This window comes from Apteryx mantelli, chromosome 7 (genome assembly GCF_036417845.1).
Source record: "Apteryx mantelli isolate bAptMan1 chromosome 7, bAptMan1.hap1, whole genome shotgun sequence".
Lineage (NCBI taxonomy): Eukaryota > Metazoa > Chordata > Aves > Apterygiformes > Apterygidae > Apteryx > Apteryx mantelli.
The window spans coordinates 3,092,095-3,110,312 of NC_089984.1; the positions used below are offsets into that span (position 1 = coordinate 3,092,095).

The 18,218-nt window shown below is 43.5% G+C and overlaps 1 protein-coding gene across 3 annotated transcripts in view; it reads left to right on the plus strand.

The window, feature by feature from the left end:
* Positions 1–18,218, plus strand: part of RNLS (renalase, FAD dependent amine oxidase) — a 95,927-nt gene that overhangs the window by 65,239 nt on the left and 12,470 nt on the right. For 2 of the 3 annotated variants that reach the window (XM_067299485.1, XM_067299486.1), the window contains exon 5: positions 8,148–8,321. The exons of the other annotated variant lie outside the window; for it this stretch is intronic. In XM_067299485.1, coding sequence (XP_067155586.1) covers positions 8,148–8,321 — 174 coding nt within the window. The remainder of the gene's footprint in view (positions 1–8,147; positions 8,322–18,218) is intronic. 3 annotated transcript variants of the gene reach the window in all.

Genomic DNA, 18,218 nt, shown 5'->3' on the forward strand with positions numbered 1-18,218 from the left:
TACATTAGTGGCGTTCACAGTGCAGCTGCAGCTAAGTTTTTCAGTGGAAAATATATAAGATTTTCATGGGTTTATTCATTGCTTTAAAATGCTATGGCTGTTTCTTGTATGCTGGACAATTCCATGGTCTGCAAGCTGTTTTTTTTCCAAAATGTTATTAAAATCATCTTAACCGTTTTTGTTGGAATGGGAAAAATTAATAGTTATTTTGTGGTTTCGTACACAACATTAAAACAACAGTCTGGTTTTCATTTAAAGTAATAAAAGTATGGAAATTCAAAATGAAGGCACTGTTCATGTCCTTAGATCAACTTGTTATCCCTGCTAAAAATGTATAATGGATGGAACAAGGGGAAAAAATCACTCTTAAAACCCATACCATTGTTTTTGCATACAGTTCAGGTTTTTCGTTGTTGGATTTCTAAACCTGACATCACTTTATTGCCTGTCTTCTCAAGCCATAAGAACTTCCTCTGTCTTGTAAATATACAGCAATTTAGAGTCCAGTGAGCCACAGACATTATTTTAAAAATCCTAAGCAATAATTAAGCAAATTGCTTAGCAAACATATGTCGGTACCTGAATTAATATGCTGTTTACTTTTGAGATATAAACCTGAATGTTTGGGACAATATGTATTAGTCATTTCTGGCTTATGATAAGGTCAGAGAGAAATAGAAGTAAAACAATCAATGGAAACCTTTTCACAATAATTCCACCAATTTGGAGGACAGCTGATACGTGGTCGGGCAGGGCTGATATTCAGAGTTACTCTGGCAAGCTGGAGAAGGGGGCACACAGGAGCCTCATGAAGTCCAACAGAGACAAAGCTCTGCCCTGGGACAGAGCAGCCCTTTGCACAGGACAGGCTGGGACTGACTGGGGGAGCATCTCTACAGACAAGGGCTGGGGGGTCCTCGTGCACAGCACGTTGGCCAGGAGTCAGCAGTGCGCCCTCATGGCAAGGAAAGCCAGCCCCCTGCGGGACTGGGATAGCACGAGCACAGCCAGCAAACCTACAGAAGGGGTTATTCCCTCTGCTTGGCACGAATGAGGCCCCATCTGCATCCTGTGTCCAGTTTGGGGTCCCCATTGTAAGAGAAATGTTGACAAACTGGAGCGAGTCCAGTGCAGGGCCACAGCAATGGTGGGCCTGAAGGCCAGGACATACGAAAAGAGGCTGCAGGAGCTCGGCTTGTTCAGCCCGGAGATGAGAAGGTGAAGGGGGATCCAACTGAATCCTCCACTACCCAGAGAGGTTACAGAGACAGCAAGGCTGGACTTTGCTCAGAGGGGCACAGTGAAAGCACCGGAGGCACCATCACAAACTGCAACAAGGAAAACCCTGGCTGGCCCTAAGGAAACCGTCCTTCCCTGTGCAAGTGGTACTGCCCTGGGACGGGTCCCTAAGCATTGGGGGAAGTTTCCATCCTCAGAGATTGCCCAGATTCACATGAATATAGCCCTGAGCAACCTGCTGTAGCTGCTGCATTGGCCCTGCTGTGAGCTGGGGTGGGACCAGAGATCCCCACCTGGGGTGCCTCCAGCCTGAGCCTGGCTGGTAATTCTAATCCACATGTAGACACAGTTCCACTGGGTGTGTAGGATACAGAATAATATTGGGCATGCCTGTGAATGGAAATGGGAAACTGAGTTATGAAAGTGTGAGAGAGGAAAGAGATGTCATGTGCTTGAGGAGGTGTATCAATTTCTGATGTGTGGGGCAGAGGGAGAATGTTAATGTCACAGGACTGCCCCTTTGATTCCATCTCCTGTCTTGGAACAGATTCCCTTCAAGCTATGGTTTATCTTTGGGGGTAAGCTCCCTGGTTCAGTGTCAGACTGCTTGCCATGTTCAGTCCTGAAATCCCAAGTACAGAGCAGGAATGAGTCTGGAGAATTTGCTCGGTGCTTGTGTTTTGCTTTCTTCTGGGACTAGTGAGCAACACGCCACTCTGACCAAAATAGCTGCAGATTCTGGGCAGTATAATCTAGTGTTGTTAAGCCTATAAACTCTTCCACCTCCCAAAGCAATGAAAAGGAAGTTCTTTTGAAAGCTATCCTTCCCTCTTTGCTATGAACATGCCACCCTAGCTGTATACAGCCCTTTAATCTGTTAACTCACGGTTCTGTGACTTCAGGTTGGTGCCCACGCTCTGGAAAATGTCTGCCCTTTCTCATCTCCTCTCTGCTGGGAGGTTACTCAGCTAGGTTGATTACCTTCCTTCATCTTCTTTCTCCAGCATCTCCCTGCTGAGCTCAACATATACTTACGTACTTGAAGTCAATAGAATTGTTACTTATCTTTGATTACTGCAGCACTGTTCAGCATCCCCAACGACCCTAACCCCTCTTGAAACTTTATAGCTTGTGAAGACAGGTCCATAAAGTGATGTCAAGTCTTAAACGAGGTACTTAGAGCCAACTGGCTGGCTCAGCTTTGGCAATACTTACGTTGTGAAGGTTGTATCTACTGAAGTGCTGCCGGTAATAAACCACACCTAGGCAAGTTTATACCCACAGTTCAGTTCAGCTGCAGCAGCCAACATGTGCTGCAGACCAGAGGCAGAATGCAGAATACAGTTTAGTTTCCACTGGGCCGTGCAGTCCTCAAGACAGGGAGTTGATTTCTATCTCAAATGTATTTCCGCAGTGTAAAGATTTCTATGTGCTGAACTTTGCCAGGGGAATTTGCTTCTCAGGATGAAAGAGGCTTTGTTTATTTGTTTTTCCCCCAAAGGGAAATAAGTTGCCAAGCTAACCTGGACAAAGAATAGTGCTTTAGATGGGATATTGCAGCTTTATATTTATTAGCTTGTTTATAGTACTTTTATATTCTGTAAGAGCACAGCAAGAATGCATAATACATTGTGACTGTTTATCATAGCTTTAAGAGAGGGACCTGTTGGCAATGGACTTTTCAAAACCCAGCTGTATAGAGCTTTTACCTGAAAGAACTGACATCTAAGTACATCTTGGACAGACAGAAAGGCTGAATGCTAAGCCAGCAAGGAAGCAAGCTTTGTGTGATTTATTCCCTTTGAGAGGGTATTAAATAATGAGAAGGATGAAGAACAGAAAAGGGAAAAGGGAAAATAAAAAAAGGAAGGCAAGAAAGGTGTGGAGAAGAGGGGAAGATGAAGAGAAGCTGAGGTGTGTTGAGACCAGCAGTAACAGTCTGAAAGAGACACTGAAAAGAAAGCATACAGTCAAAACCATAGAAAAGTTTGATGACATCGCTACTGGCCCTTCTCTTGTTTAAATTGCTTTTGTAGCTGCTCTGTGCCTAAAAACAAGAAGGGCTCTGCTGGGCCATCAAGTTCAGTCCTGCCCTTGCAGCCACTGCATCATATGATCCCTCCCCTAAATTGGTGGTGCTCCAGGCAGCTTGTTTTCCCAAGGTCATGCTGTATTGGTGGGGGAGAGGGAAGTGTGAGATCAGGGGGGGGTTCTGGACTAGATCTGTCCCCTCTATTGTGTGGTGTGTGTTTAGCAACTGCTATGGTCCCTGCCAGTGCCCTTGTGATCCGCCAGGAGGAATTGGGACAACAGTTTCTGAAATTGCTAACATTGCTGTTTGGACTTGGCACTAAAGAGCACCGCCCAGACAGTTCCCGGATGCTGGCACACAAGTGGCTGTACTGTTAAATTAGCAGCTTGATTGGGGAGTTAGCACAGGCCAGGGAACATTCCCAGTAGGGCAGGATGTACAAAGCCCTATCATGTCGGTATCCTTTGCTCTAGGACAGTCCTCCAGCAAGGCCCGTACCCATGCCCAGTCCCCTCCCTTCCCCTCCTTGTCGCAGGCTGTGCCAAACAGCGGTGCTACACTGCAAAAATTCCATGCCTGGGGGCTGCAGAAGCTGGAAAGAGCAACGTGGAAGCCGGGAAGCATGGAGCAGGAAGGAGATCACAGCCTGCACGAGACTGTCACAAAGCTGGGGGATTCTAGCACCCAGCCGCAGAGGGTTGCAGGCACACAGCCTGCCAGTGCCAGGGTAAATGTAATACCTTTACATAACGTGAAAAGCCGGGATCAAAGTCAGCACAGGTACAGCCCAGTATGGTTGCCCTGCCAGGCTGCACCGGAGGTTTAGCAGAGGGGTGAGGGAGTAGCACAGAGCCCCTCCTCACCCATAAGGGCCCCAGATGCTCTCCTCTGCACCACACACCATGCTCCTGGGTCCTAAGGAAGCAGCCCAGCCCTGGAGGAAGGAGCAGAGCATGCCTGGGAAGGGCCCTTGTCCACACTGTAGCTTTCAGCCCTGACCATCTGCCTCAATAGCATAAGCCCATCTCTGGCAAGTCAGCAGTTGGTTTCTACAGAGGTGAGAGATAAGGGAGGAGGAATGGGGAGGACGTGGGCATGTTCAAGTGCTAGGTATTGTCTTGGAGACACTGGGCAGCACACACAGATGGGAGGTCCACAACACATCTGACATTCTGAGGTGAGATGGACATGCTTCGTTCCTCAGATAGGACATGCTTAAGGTCAACTGGAAAGATGTGAGCAGCTCTTGCAATAACCACTATCTGTTTTTCTCTGGAGCATGTTGTACATGGTCATCTTTCCGCAGACAGTATGCATACTTAGTGCAGCAGCCATTCTAGGCAGTAGCATACCAACAGCAACCTCCATATCAGGTTGTTCCTGGGTCTTGATCACAGACCAGCAGTATGACAAATGGGAACCATACTATACTATAACTTCCTTGAAGGCATCTTTACTAAGAGAAGGTGACAACAGAGGGCAAGGGGTCAATGACTCAATACTTAGAGCAGTTCTTGAGGTCCATAAAGAGAAATGGATCCTCCTTGGAAAGATCTCGGTCCAGAGGCAGAGAGCGAGGAGCAGCTGGGCCCCCTCACACCTTCTCAGATGGGACATCGGACTGGAGAGGGGAAATTGCTCATCTGTGTGAACTGCAGAGGAAGAGAGTAAAGAAATATCACAGAAAAAACACACAACTAGAGAAATGAGTGGGATGAGGCAGATGCCCATGAGTTGCCCTGTGTGCTTTTAGGTGAGAGATTGTGACTGTGGAGGGACTGCATGGGAGGACTGCATCCTCCCATAGAAGCCACCTCTCTGTGAAGAGTGGCCTCGATGTCCTTGATGAACCTTCTCTAGTGGTTCACCAAAGCTTGCAAGATATGGTAGACCTTGTGGTTAATTTATTAAGCATTGTAGATGACACCAAATAGGAACATAAATTGTGTCCCTGCACATTTAGGGAGGCCACATGGAACTGTTGCCAACTTGAACCAGTCATGATGAGGAGTTTGACCTAAGCACCTGTAGATTTGTTCACCTGAAATGGTCAGCCACAGGCTGGTGGGGGTTGTGGCTTCTACCAGCCCTCCTCTCTATCAGGATGGGCTCAGGAAGGCACTGTTGCCTGCTTGTTGTCCCCTGTGTGTAAAACTTCATTGCTTTTTGATGTTTTTATGGTCCCTCCTAGGCTTTTCTGTGCACGGGACAGTTCATGGAGGGTAAGGACCCCTCCTCCTCTGCACCACCAAGTCCCAAAACAGGGTATCCCATCCCAGTCATGTGGAGCCTCTCAAGTGTGACAGTTCTGCTGGGTTAAGAGGCAGGGGTGTTCTGTGTGGATCAAGTTGGTGGGCAGGACTGCTCACCAGTGTCCATGCCAGCAAACTTGCATCTGGGATGTGGCCATCCTTGAGTTTGCTAGTGGGCCACTGACCTCAGTGCTGGAGAACAGTCTCAGGCATGTTTTGTTTACCAGAATAGACACAGCATGTTGAAACAGCAGCCAGAGCCCCATCAAGTCTTCTACGATGCTGAATAGACTCCTAACCATGGCAGCCTTGATGCTGTTTGACAAGAAGGTAATTTACCAGTAGAAGCAACGGGAATGTACCCTTATGCAGAGCAGTGGTACGTAAGCTTTTCAAATTTAGTGGCAGTTGTTGCAAAGACTTCTTAGCGTGAATGTGCTTTTAAGTGTGAATCCAACTGGAAAATTCTCTGACAGCATTGCTGGATTCCTGCCCCTGACAGGCACTGCATGAATCAGGAGTCCCTGCATTATGGCACCAGATTCAGAAGGTTCAATTTATGGCCCTGGTTCCTAGAGTCTTACCTTGGCACGGCAGGAAATATCAGTTCCCAGAGAGAGAATGTGTAATGGAGTAGCGTGTGATGAAGCCTTTCTGGTTGTCAGTTTTGAAGATCAGTATTGTTCATGACAGCAAGGTCAGCTATGTCAACATTTTTCTTTAATGCATGTTAATTGCAGTCAGAGGGAGGAGGCTGTGGTGTGGACAAGATACACAGAATCACACAATCACAGCCAGGCTCAGGCTGGAAGCAACCCTGGGTGAGGGTCTTTGGTCCAACCCCAACTCACAGAAGGGCCAACATCACAGCTACAGCAGGTTGCTTAGGGACATGTCCAGGTGAGTCTGGCCAATCCCTGAGGATGGAGATCCCCTTTAGTGGACCATCTTAGTGATTCTTCACTGGACTGTCTCCAATTTGTTGGTGTCTCCCTTGTACCATTATGGGTTCGGTGGGCCAAACTGAATGCAGTTTCCAGATGTGGCATTACTAGTGCCGAGCAGGGTGGAATAATGCCTTCCCTGGATCTGCTGACTGCACTTATGCTTGGCCCTGTGCATGGGGCTGGTCTGACTCAGGGCAGGATTTTGCATTTATCCCTTGCTGAACATTGTGAGGTTCCTGTCAGCCTGTTGGGGTGCCTCTGAATGTCAGTCTTCCTCCATGGCCTATTGACTGCTCGTCCCAGTTTGTTGTCATTTAAAAACCTGTGGAGGGTGCGTTCCATTCCATGGTGCAGGTCACTGATAAGGATGTAAAACTGAGTCAGCTCCAGTATTGACCAGAGCTGATCCTTCACTCAACACCTAGTCTGGTATGAACAGGGAACTGTGACACTGGATATAATCATCAGCAGCGTCTGCTAATTTCTTCATGAAAGGTTGACTGGATTTAGCATAAAATTAAGCAGCTTGGTTGTTTGTCTTTTGCCTCTTGATACTGAATCTATAAAGAAACATAATGGAGAGTGCAATTTAATATACAGGCAGGAGACCTCTGAGATTCCATCTTTGCATGTTCTACACCATTTCCCAAAAGCATTGGGTGTCTCTTTGGTGGTACAAGGAGAGATGTAGTACCTAACTCCATGAATTGTCAGACTGATTTATTTTCATTTTGCATGAAATAAAATAGTATTTAAGTGCACAGTGGGACTAAAAATATTTTCTGCAGCTTTTTATGAAGATTATAAAATTAAGACAAAAAAGCAGATCTTACTGTAATTAGAAGATAGGAGAGTTAATCACAGGAAGAAATGGATTCAGGGTTGCTCTGAAAGTTTCTAAACTGCCTAAAAATACCTACAGCTAAAGGAACTGAGCTTCACTGTAAGCCTTTTGTGTGGTCTCATTTCTGAGAGTTTCTCAGGTTGTCCCCATTGCTATTGTGTTAAAAAAAAAAGAAACTTAGCATACATTCTCCTCTTGTTCTTAATCTCAAGCCTGCTAATAGTCTGGGTATTTCAGTATCACTCAAGAATAGAGTACAGTGCAAAAGTGCTATGCCCATAGGGATTTTTTATCTCCTCTTCTCATCCATTTGAATTGCAACACAAAAATTGCAGGGCCTATATGAGTATTTTCCCCGGAGAGTCAAGAGTTCCTATATTCATTCCATTGATATGTTAAGTCATTTGTTTCTTTGCCAGGTCATAAAATCATTTACCTTATGTGTTAGAGGCAAACCCGAACCTCTTAATCCCACCAAGAAAATCTTCTTTGCCTGTTGAGCACAATATGGGAAAGGATTTGAGAAAAAGTCACCTGTCATCGAAGTTTTGAATCACTGGCAACTAGCAGAGACTTAGAAGATAAACCACTAACAGATGGGGGAGGGGAGTGTGTGTGAAGGACATACTCTTCATAAATGTGCCATAAAGTTTCATGAAGAGATGTCCCAGAAAAAAAATAGAAAGCACTAGGCTTATTATTAAAATCTTACAATTTGAGCAGTCTGGTCATTTTCAGGAAAGATTAATCAGCTTAACCACAGGATGCACACGTTTAATGTTCTAAGAGAAAAAACATTGTCTGATTTCACTTTTTTTCTTTTTCTTCCACAGTAATTAATGAAAGTCAAAAGCATCAGCTGGAATCTGTGAGCTATTCCTCTCGCTATGCTCTGGGACTTTTTTATGAAGCCAGTACACAGATTGATGTCCCCTGGGCTGCGCAGTACATCACTGATAATCCCTGCATACGCTTCATCTCCATTGATAATAAGAAACGCAATATAGGTCAGTGCTCCCATTATTTCCCTTAAACACAGTGACAATAGAGGGTGCAGATCATGAAAAATGCTGTTTAATTGAGTGTTGCTATTCTGAACAGAGCAAGTATTTAACTCCAAGCCACAGCGGATAGCATTTAATGTCACATTTGGCTTGTAATAAAATACACAATGAAAGCGGGAAGGTCCTCAGAAAATCACCACCCAGCACATGGTTTACATTATTGCATTTATGAAACCAGTGTCGGGGGATTTGAAACATCAAAATGTTGCTATTCCAAGAAAGAACTTGAGTTCCTTTGTTTAAACTTTAATTCATACACATGCCAATTTATCTCCCATCATCCATTATTTTACAACTCCTGTTCTTTCCACTAAGTATGCTTGAAAGTAGTAATGAGTTATATAACTGAGACTGTTCAGTCTAATTCAGAGTTAGCTAGTGTGCTTTTATAATCATGGAAAATCCTTGAAATGGCTGCACATAGTATGGCTGCTTTGCAAAGTTTGGAGAGCATCCCACAAGACAGACACTTCTCATCTGTTTCTGGAAGATGGCAGTAAAACAAATGTATGTTTTATTTATTAAATGTATTTCATATACCAAGAGGTCTGGGAAGTATGTTGGCATAGAATATCTCAAGAATAACCACTAGCATTTGGGTTTAATCAAGTTAGTTAGAAACTAAAAATGCTTCCTAATTCTATTACTAGCATGCATTGTGATCATGATCTAGTTAACCACATCTGTGAAGTGGGGGTAATAACCTACCCACCTTTGCGGCAACCTAAAAAGCGCAATGACTCACTGTTGCAGCATAAGGAAGTATTTTCGTAATCAGATGCTGCCTAATACAAGAGATAACTATTATGTATTACCAAATTCACTTTGCTGAAGCATGTTCAGATGTTTAGGATACTTCTATTTCTAATCTTCTTTGTTCAGTCAGGATTGATTGTTTCCTGTCTGTTGTTAATAAAAGTAAGTTATTTTAGTACCTGTTGGGCAATGCATGTCCATCACCCTTAAAATCTAAACACCATCATCATGCTAGAAAATAGCCGTAAGGTTGGATATGCCTTTCTTCTCTTACACCATAACATGCAATTTAATATTATAAGCTATCATGAAGGAGTGTCATGGAATCACAGCAGTGCTAGTAGATGGCACCTCTGGAGGTGTCTACTCCAACTCCCACTCACAGCAGGACTGTTGCTAAGTTAGGGCCACTGTTGCTTGTCTAGCTGAGTTTTTAAAAAAACCTAGGATGGAGATCACCTAACTCTCTGGTGACTTGTCCCAAGGCTGCATCCCTATCTAGGTAAAGAAGTGTTTCCTCATCTCCGATTTGGACTTCCCAAGGCACGACTTGTGGACATTGCCTCTTTTTATGTTGTCTGACTCTACTGGTTAGAATCACAGAATAATTTAGATTGAAAGGGACCACTGGAGGTGATCTGGTCCAACCCCCCATTCAAGTTAAGGACAGATGTGAAGTTAGATCCAGCTATGAAGTTCGATCACATTGCTTAGGGCCCTATTCTGTTCTGGTTTGAATATCTCCAAAGATTGAGATTCCAGCACCTCTCTGGTTCTGGATGGGAGGCAAAACTGGACACAGCACTGCAGGTGCAGCCTCGTGAGTGCCAAGCAGAGGGGGATAATAAGTAATTGAGATTCCTGGCCATGCTCCTCATGATGTAGCTCAGGATGTGGTTTGCCACCTTTGCACTGCTGGCTGATATTCGAGGTTGCATCCACCATAATGATCAGGATCTTTTCAGACAGATCTGTTGCTCAGCTGCTCAACTGATGCATGGGGTTATCCTGTCTCAGTTGCAGGAGTTTACATTCCTCCTTGTTGAAACTCATGAGATTCCTGTTGGCCCAGTCCTCAAGTTTCTTGTGGTCCCTCTGAACTGCAACACTACTATTTTGTGTCAGGCACTCCCTCTAGTTTAGTGTCATCCTCAAATTCACTGAGGGTATGCAGTATATCATCTTCCAGGCCATTAATGAAGAGGTTGAACAGTATTTTTCCCACTCTCAAACCATGGAGTGTTCAGCTCATTAGTGACTGCCAGCTGGACTTAGAACCATTGATCACTCCCCTTTGAGTCCAGCCATCCAGCCAAATAAGCCCCTCTTCAGTGTGGCTGCTGCTGAAAAGCTAGTGCCTTGAGATGGTCTTATATTTTATTCAAACAGCTCCAGGGCCTGAGTTCTACTATTACGGTGCAAGTGCAAGTGTAGGTCAGATAACAGGAAATCACCCTGGTCTCACAGTTTTCACAAGAGCATTATATCTCCTGTGTTCCTAAGGAAAGCTGGGCCACACAGAATGACCATCCTGAGTCAGCCCATAGGCAGTCATATGAGAGTTTGTTCTGAATTCCCTATTGAACAAGGAGTAAGTGCCAGGCAGATGTGCTCATATCTTGCTGTGCTGTTTGCCACAGGCTTAAATATCTTGTTCCTCATTTCCAGCCCAGGTTAGCAGTAGCTGATTGCGCTAGGCTTTCTGTCTGCAGACAGTAGAACTGACATGGCAAGAACCCTATAGGAAACAGTACAGACTCATTACCAGCTAGGGATGGCATTACTTATTTCAGGGCCCAGGTACAGGTAGAGAAACCAGCTGGATGCACAAGGTTCCACCTCACTTTAGATGTCTTCAGTGTAGACATCTCCATCTGAGCTCAACACACAAGGCACATTCTACAATCAGTAGGGAGAAACCAGCACCTTATGGCATGATTCATCCAACCAAATTCAAAGATACGCTTTGGGGTGTAGTGTGTTCCACTTGGAAGTGCTGATTTCTCTCCATTCACTGAGCCTGGGTGGATTGCTGGGAAGTAGACCTCTGTATTTACTCACATAGTCCATGGCTTGCCTTGGTGATCACCCTGTGTGATCAGGGAGTAATAGTGCAATTCAAATCAGCTCTTCCATATATGCCCTTCTTTGCACCAAAGCCACCTGCATACCAATGGCTCTTGAAGTGCCTCCAGAAATACCAATTTATGCTTGGAGCAAAAGCTGCAGGGATGAATAAACTCTCCACTGTTAAAGCCCAGTTTTGTCATTTGTCCTAAGAATTTAGCTTTTTGGTCTGAAAAGAGAGAAGATAAAAGAAAAGAATGGCTGGACTGGCCAAAACAAAGATGCATCTATCCCGATATGCCTCCTCCAACAGGGGCCAATAGTGAGTATATAAAAAAAGAGTGTAAGGACAGCCAAATACAGAGTGATTTTTTCTCTGGCATTGTTTCCCTGGTATGGACAATGTGCAGCTGGAGGTTTTCCTGAATCTAGGATGATCTCACCATCATTATGTTGAATAGTACTTGATGATTAATAGCACCTACTGGTATTGTCCATCACAGCCACCTGATATCTAGCTGTGCAGAAGCAGAGGACACAGTCCAAGGGGAAAATTCACCCATCCTCTCCGTACTTGACTGCTTGTATGGGTTCAAAGTGCCAGCACTGAGAGCAATGAATGTGGCTGGCTGATCAGGGAGAACAGGGATGTTGGTCATGGTGCATGATCAGCACTGACACCGAAGAATGTCTTGTTATAACCCCCTCCTGTGAGAAATGAATATCTCCAGCCAGATGCTTCAGAAGTTGGATTTCCATTCAGTTTCTCAATCACTGCCAGACATCACGTGATGAAATCCAACCTGCAGTATATCAAAAGAATGATTGTATATTTTAACATTTTTTCTTCTTAACTCTGAATTCTATATAGACCATATATTGTCAAATAGCTAAATACAGTGTCTTTGTTGTCTCCAAAGGCAATTTAACCAAATGGGAAGCGTATTATTTTGGGCAAATTGTTAACCAATATCTAGAGATTATCAACACATCAGTGTTGACATATATCCTTCTTACTGAAATTTCCCTCATATCACGGGAGTGATCTCTTTATGCGAGTAATTTTTTTCAAGAAGAACAAATTGTATACCTTCAGAGGGTTAGAACAAGCTGGGAGCCATCAAACGAAGATGATTTGTCTCACGCAAACCCTCTTCATGAAATACAAGCAGCCAACCAGCCGTCTTGACTGTGCTGTCTTTCCTGGTGAACTTGCGTTTTGCAAACTTGAACTTTGTTCCAGGAAAAGTAGTGCTAGAGTGAGAGAGCAGTAGGTGTTAGCAAGGAGAAATATTTCTGGCTATAAGTGTCCCTGCTGAACACAGAAGGACTGGAAAGCATGCCTGTATCCTGTTTTGTAACAATATACTGAAATACAATAATACAAAAAGCTAAAGAAGAAACAAGAACAGTCACATAGTGATATCTTTTCTTCAAATACATGCATAGTCCTTCTAATAATAGGTAAAACCACACACACACATGCTAGACAGCATGGGCAAGGGGGACTTACTGTGAAATTTACTCACATACAGACTACTGCAGCCAAAACACTTGATTATAAAGTTCCTTTACATTTGTTTTAGCGTATATACAAATGTTTTGCATTTTTTTTTCTCTCTGCATGCTTCTTACTGACCTCCGGAACATTTCAATGAGAAGCACAGCACCCCAATGCCCCTTATTCACTGTCTATTGTTTTGGGGTTGCTGATCCTGTAACACCATGATCCACTCACTTGCATCATTACCCTATTTTTCCATTCTTCATCCTTTATTGATCTTGATTCATCTGAGGCAATGAAAATGTAAATATTCAGAAAGAGGCAGCAGGAATGCTCAGACTAAGATTTATATTGGGCATTCAGTCTCATGTGTGAAGCAGCTGAGATCTTTCAGAATTTTCTTTTCCTTCCCAAAAAGCTGGCACCTTCTCCAACTGGTGCCTCACTGGTCCTGCTTCCATCTTTCCCTCCTCTATGCCATACACACTGTCCCTGTCTATTCAGTTGTGTCTATTATTTAAGTGCCTGCATGCACCCCTCCCTCCATTACATTAATCTTAACAGGAAAAATTGCTTTGCTGTCCATCAGCTATAGCTGTAGAGCTTTTCAGGAATACGTAGTGGAGTATGGTTGCAATTCTGTAGGCAAAGTAAAAGCAACTAAGAGATTGGAGGCAAACAGAAATTTGATTTTTCTGGTGTTTCTGCACCTTACTTGGATGTGTCCACAACAAATGGAGGTTTATCCAACCCTAGTTCCTGTCTCAGATGGTAACTGTTTAGTACACAGCATTGAACTGTACTACTCCAATGGAAATAACCTCAGCCTTCTGCTAACAGTCTCTTTGTTAAATGCATTGTTAAACAAAAAATAGGTACATCTATATAACATCCACTTAAAAGCAAATATATTTATAACTGTTAGAGTCTAGCCTTCATTCTGAAAGTCCAGACTTTTTGTTTGTTTGTCTCTGTGAGACTTGGTAATCCCTATTCTGACTCATTTAGTAAGGTAGAGATGTAAAACTCTTTTTGTGCCAGTTTCACATTTTATCAGTGAAATATCTGAAACAGCCTCATCATTACAATCACAACAGGATCAGTTTGTTATCAGAGCTAGTGAGTTGCAAATGGCTGGGCAGACAGGAAGGTCAGTAATTATCCAGAAATATAAGCCTTTCCTTGCTTACAGAACAGCGTGCTTCCCTAAGGACAGCACTTACCTTGCTGTGTTGGGATGAGGCCTCTGAGTCGGTGCTTATTGCATGGCACTTGCAAACTAATAATGCCTCTTCTTTTAAGGAGATATGGCAGTGTACCCTATCTTGTGGTTTTCTCCTTAATTCCTTTATGTAGCCTGCCCAGGTATTTCCTGATTTTTCAAAGATTTCTGCCTTTGCAAAGTCCTGGGCAGGGAATTTGAACAGGAGAGCAGCTGGGAAGGGAACTCTTCTGACTAGTTCATTCCCTTTCTGCGAAAGATAATTGCCCTTTATGTTGACTCCAAAATTCCTTATGTTGAACTTATGTTGACTCTTGTTAGTGTTAGGGGACTCAAGACACAAAGAAAAGGGGGCAGAACAGTCCCATGACATTTACAATGTAATGTTGTTCATTAAATAAGTCAGTATCTCTTCATTCAACATAACCCTCATCAGCATGTCCTCTGGACATATCTAACTGAGAACAAGCCTTGTGACCAAGCCACCTATCTGGCTGTCCAAGTATATGAGACATGACTTCATCCACAGAGATAAACACACTTTGAATAACTTGAATCTGTATTTCTCATATAACCAGTGGCCACAGGCACTTTTCTGAGTTTGGATTCTGTTAACACTGCCAGAGGAATATAGTCTTCTGTCATGGAATAGCCCTCACTGTAATGGACAGGAGATAGTGAGCCTAACTGATGCAAGGGTGAGTCTGTCAGGGAAGGGATGGGGCACCGGTACCCAGAAAATCCATTCTCATGCCTTCTCTGGCAGGACTTCTGGGCAGCACAAAATGCATAGGATAGTCTTTGCAGAACAGGACTGTGTCTGTGTTTCAGAAATTGCTGCAGTTTTGAATGCTACCATTAGTTGGCTTCAGCATGACACAGACTAGTTCCTTACTGATGACTACAGATGACATCTGGTTTCTTCCCAATTTATGCAGAAGGATCAATAATAAAGCTGTTTCTCTGATACTGCCATTACCAAGGTAATCGGGAGCATGATAAACCCTTACTAGGTCTCAGAGAAGCAAGGCTTTTTCCATCAGCTGAGGATCTCAGCTGCTGTTTGTAAAATTTGTCTCCATCCACAGAGGTAATGCCCTTGAATGTTATGTAATGAAAGAACCTACAAGAAGTGTACGTTGAATTCCCTGTGTGGTATGTATGAATATTAAGTATTTGTGTGATTGGCTGCCTTAAACACTCCATCAATATTTATAACTGGTTGGGGGGACAGTGGGAATTCTACAGCATAAATTATTCCAAGCCTCATTTCTGTAATACTGCAGTCTTTGCATCTCTTTGCATTCTGGAGAACTAAAGATAGATGACACATAAAAATGGAACCAGTTGCCTTCTCTTGTTTAAGCAATTTGAGGTTATATAATTTAAAAGAAAGATTCATTCTACAGGATTTCAGGATCAGTGTAATTCCTAAGTATCCCTTTTATTTTTAAAATAAAAATTCCTTTATCTTCTCAGTACCAAAATAAGAATTTTTAGGAAGATGTAAGAATTACAGAGTTATTTAAGTTTTCAACTCATTATATGGCCAATTTCTTCATAATCTCCCATCTACCCTGCTTGCATTTTAGGAAACTATTCAAGAACCATCTGTAAGGCTAAAGAAATACTGAATTTCTGAATATAAAAGATTTAGCACTGTTCTTTACATGGATGCTTCCAAACAGTAACTGATAAATTACAGCACTTTTTATTCCAGGGAGGATAAGAGACCTTACAAACCACAAGAACTTTCAAGGCTAACTTGGGAAGCTCTCTAATCCTTTTGCAAAATAGCAGTGTGACATTTTGAAAGCAGATCTCCATCTCTCTTGTTCATTTCTAGGCATGAGGAAGGCACTGTTCTTTCTTCATTCTAGATATAGTTTTATTAAGTCTGTATGTTGACTTCCAGCAGGGAGAATCAGCCTGCTGATGCTTTTCAAGGAGCAGGGATAGAGCGTATCTGGAAGAGTCCAGCTTCTCTGCTGCTCTACACATCAACCCAACAGTATTTCAGTGCACTTTCTTTACTGACTAGCTTTTATGGTTTATTTGGCATGGCAATGACAAAGTCCTTTCCCTTCCCCTCATATTATCCAGAATCAAAATGGATTTTGGATAACAAAACACATTTCCCCATTGAGAATGAAAAATCCTTAGGGTCAGGAAGCAACCAAACCTTGCTTTTTTTATTGGTATCTGTTCTAACTCCAGATTTTGTGTCATTGGGCAGGAACACGAGAAAAATATTTGACACAGTTCCTCTATGAAGGAAGAGAACGTTCTTATGGAAGATGTGTGTCTATCACATCTATATGCAGAGCTCATCTATAGACTGGTTTGTAATCTGAGGTCTATAGATCCCTTAGGAAGGAGAAACATGTTATTCATGCCAACAGTGGAGGAGTTCCTAGCCATTTGCCTGAACACTGAAACAGTATGAATATGATCTAACTTTGAAGTTGGCCCTGCTTTGAGCAGGAGTTTGGACCTGAGGCCTTCAGAGGTCCCTCCCTATCTAAATCCTATGATTCTGAGGCAGACAATGTTCTGGTGGTTATTTACTGAACATACTAATAAATTAACTGGAAAGTGAGTCTAACCAAGCCCCCATGGCAAAAATAGGCATTTCCTTAAGCTTTGTCCATGTTCACTGTTCAGAATGTTTTAAGATCAGCTCAGCTGAACCAGTGAAAATTTTCAGTCCTCTTTGTGGACTTTTATGTGGAAGTAACTAGTGAGCCTGAAAGCTGATCTGTGGGTCTTGGCTACTTATTTTTATGTCTTGATCAAAGTAGATCTTGTTCTCCTCTGAGTCAGTGGGAGTACACGCTTTGCAGAGCCTGTAAGCCACAGGGTACATCCAGGAAATGTAGAATACAGCACATGCTCTCTCACACTTCTCCACAAATGTGTTTCAGTCCTAAACCAGCACAACCACTTCTAAGTATGAGGCTGACGGGCCTCTCTGAATACTCTGTCCTTGGCGCCTCTGTGGATACTGAGAGCAATTATGTCAGTTGTGGTATAGGGCTTTTCGGTTCAAATTTTTTAGCTTAGGAACTGCACGATGTGCTCCCAGATGGCCTTCAAACATGATTTTCTCTCTGAGAATATTGTTGTTTGGACAAATCCAAATGGCTTCTGCTTTCTTCTGGAGATGTTAGGAGAAGTTAGAGCTGCTTCTCCCCTTCTTTGCCAAGACTCTGCTGCTGGCATCAACAGCAGTGCAGAAGGGCTAAAAGGATTCTTCTCATGTTACCTTACAAACCATTGGTTTACTATGCTGGGCGGGAGCGGGTGATACTGGACTCTTATCCTTCTGCTGTGCTTTTCTCTGAAGCATCTTTTATTAGCCCCATCCTTTTTCTGGAAGATAATGCTCCTAGCAGGCTTAATCCTATATAGATTCTCTCTGCCAGCAGTCTTTCCTTCTTTTTCTCTACATACCCTGTGTGATTTCTCCAGCTGTGAATTAATAATGACTGTCGAGACAGTCTTTAAATGTTCAGAAGCTGACAGCCTTCCTTTCCTGCTCAAAAGTCAAACACCTCTCCCCTCATCCAGCTGTCATCCTGTTGTGGGGGATCCTCATCAAGTTGTGAGAGAACCAAAAGTTCCCCCAGAGAGTTCAGTACGGGGAGACTTTGCTAGCCCTTAATTAACTCACTGTTGTAACTGGCTAAAATGTAGTGTATGGTGACCTTCCAATTTCTTTCAGGCTTTCTCTCCTTGATGCTCCTTGCAGAAAGCTGATGTGTCCCCTGCCTGTGATACTTTGTACTCACACTGCTAAGTGTTGAAGGTCTTCCCCGTCTCTTTTCACTGACTCACACAATCACAGCCAGGCTCAGGCTGGTGGCACCCCTGGGGATCCCACCTCACAGCAGGGTAAACATCACAGCCACAGCATGTTGCTTAGGTCTGTGTCCAGGCAAGTCTGGGCAATCCCTGAGGCTGGAGTTTCCTCCACCACTCTGGGCCCTGGCCCACGGGTGTACCATGCTCATGAAGAAGGATTGTTTCCTTATGTACGACTGGGATTTATCTTGGTGCGGTTGTGCCCATTGACTCTTGCCCTTTTTTCTGTGCACTTCTAAGAACAATCTGGCTCTGTGTTCTCTAAAACCCTCCCTTTAGTATGTGGAAAATGGAGTTAAATCCTCACTTTTCAATTCCCTACTTAATTTTTTTAATCTCCTTTCTTTCCAATTTCTTCCTTTTCCTTCTCCATGGATATGGTTTCAGACTTGCTCAGAGGGGAACACACTGCTGACAGTGCAGCTGG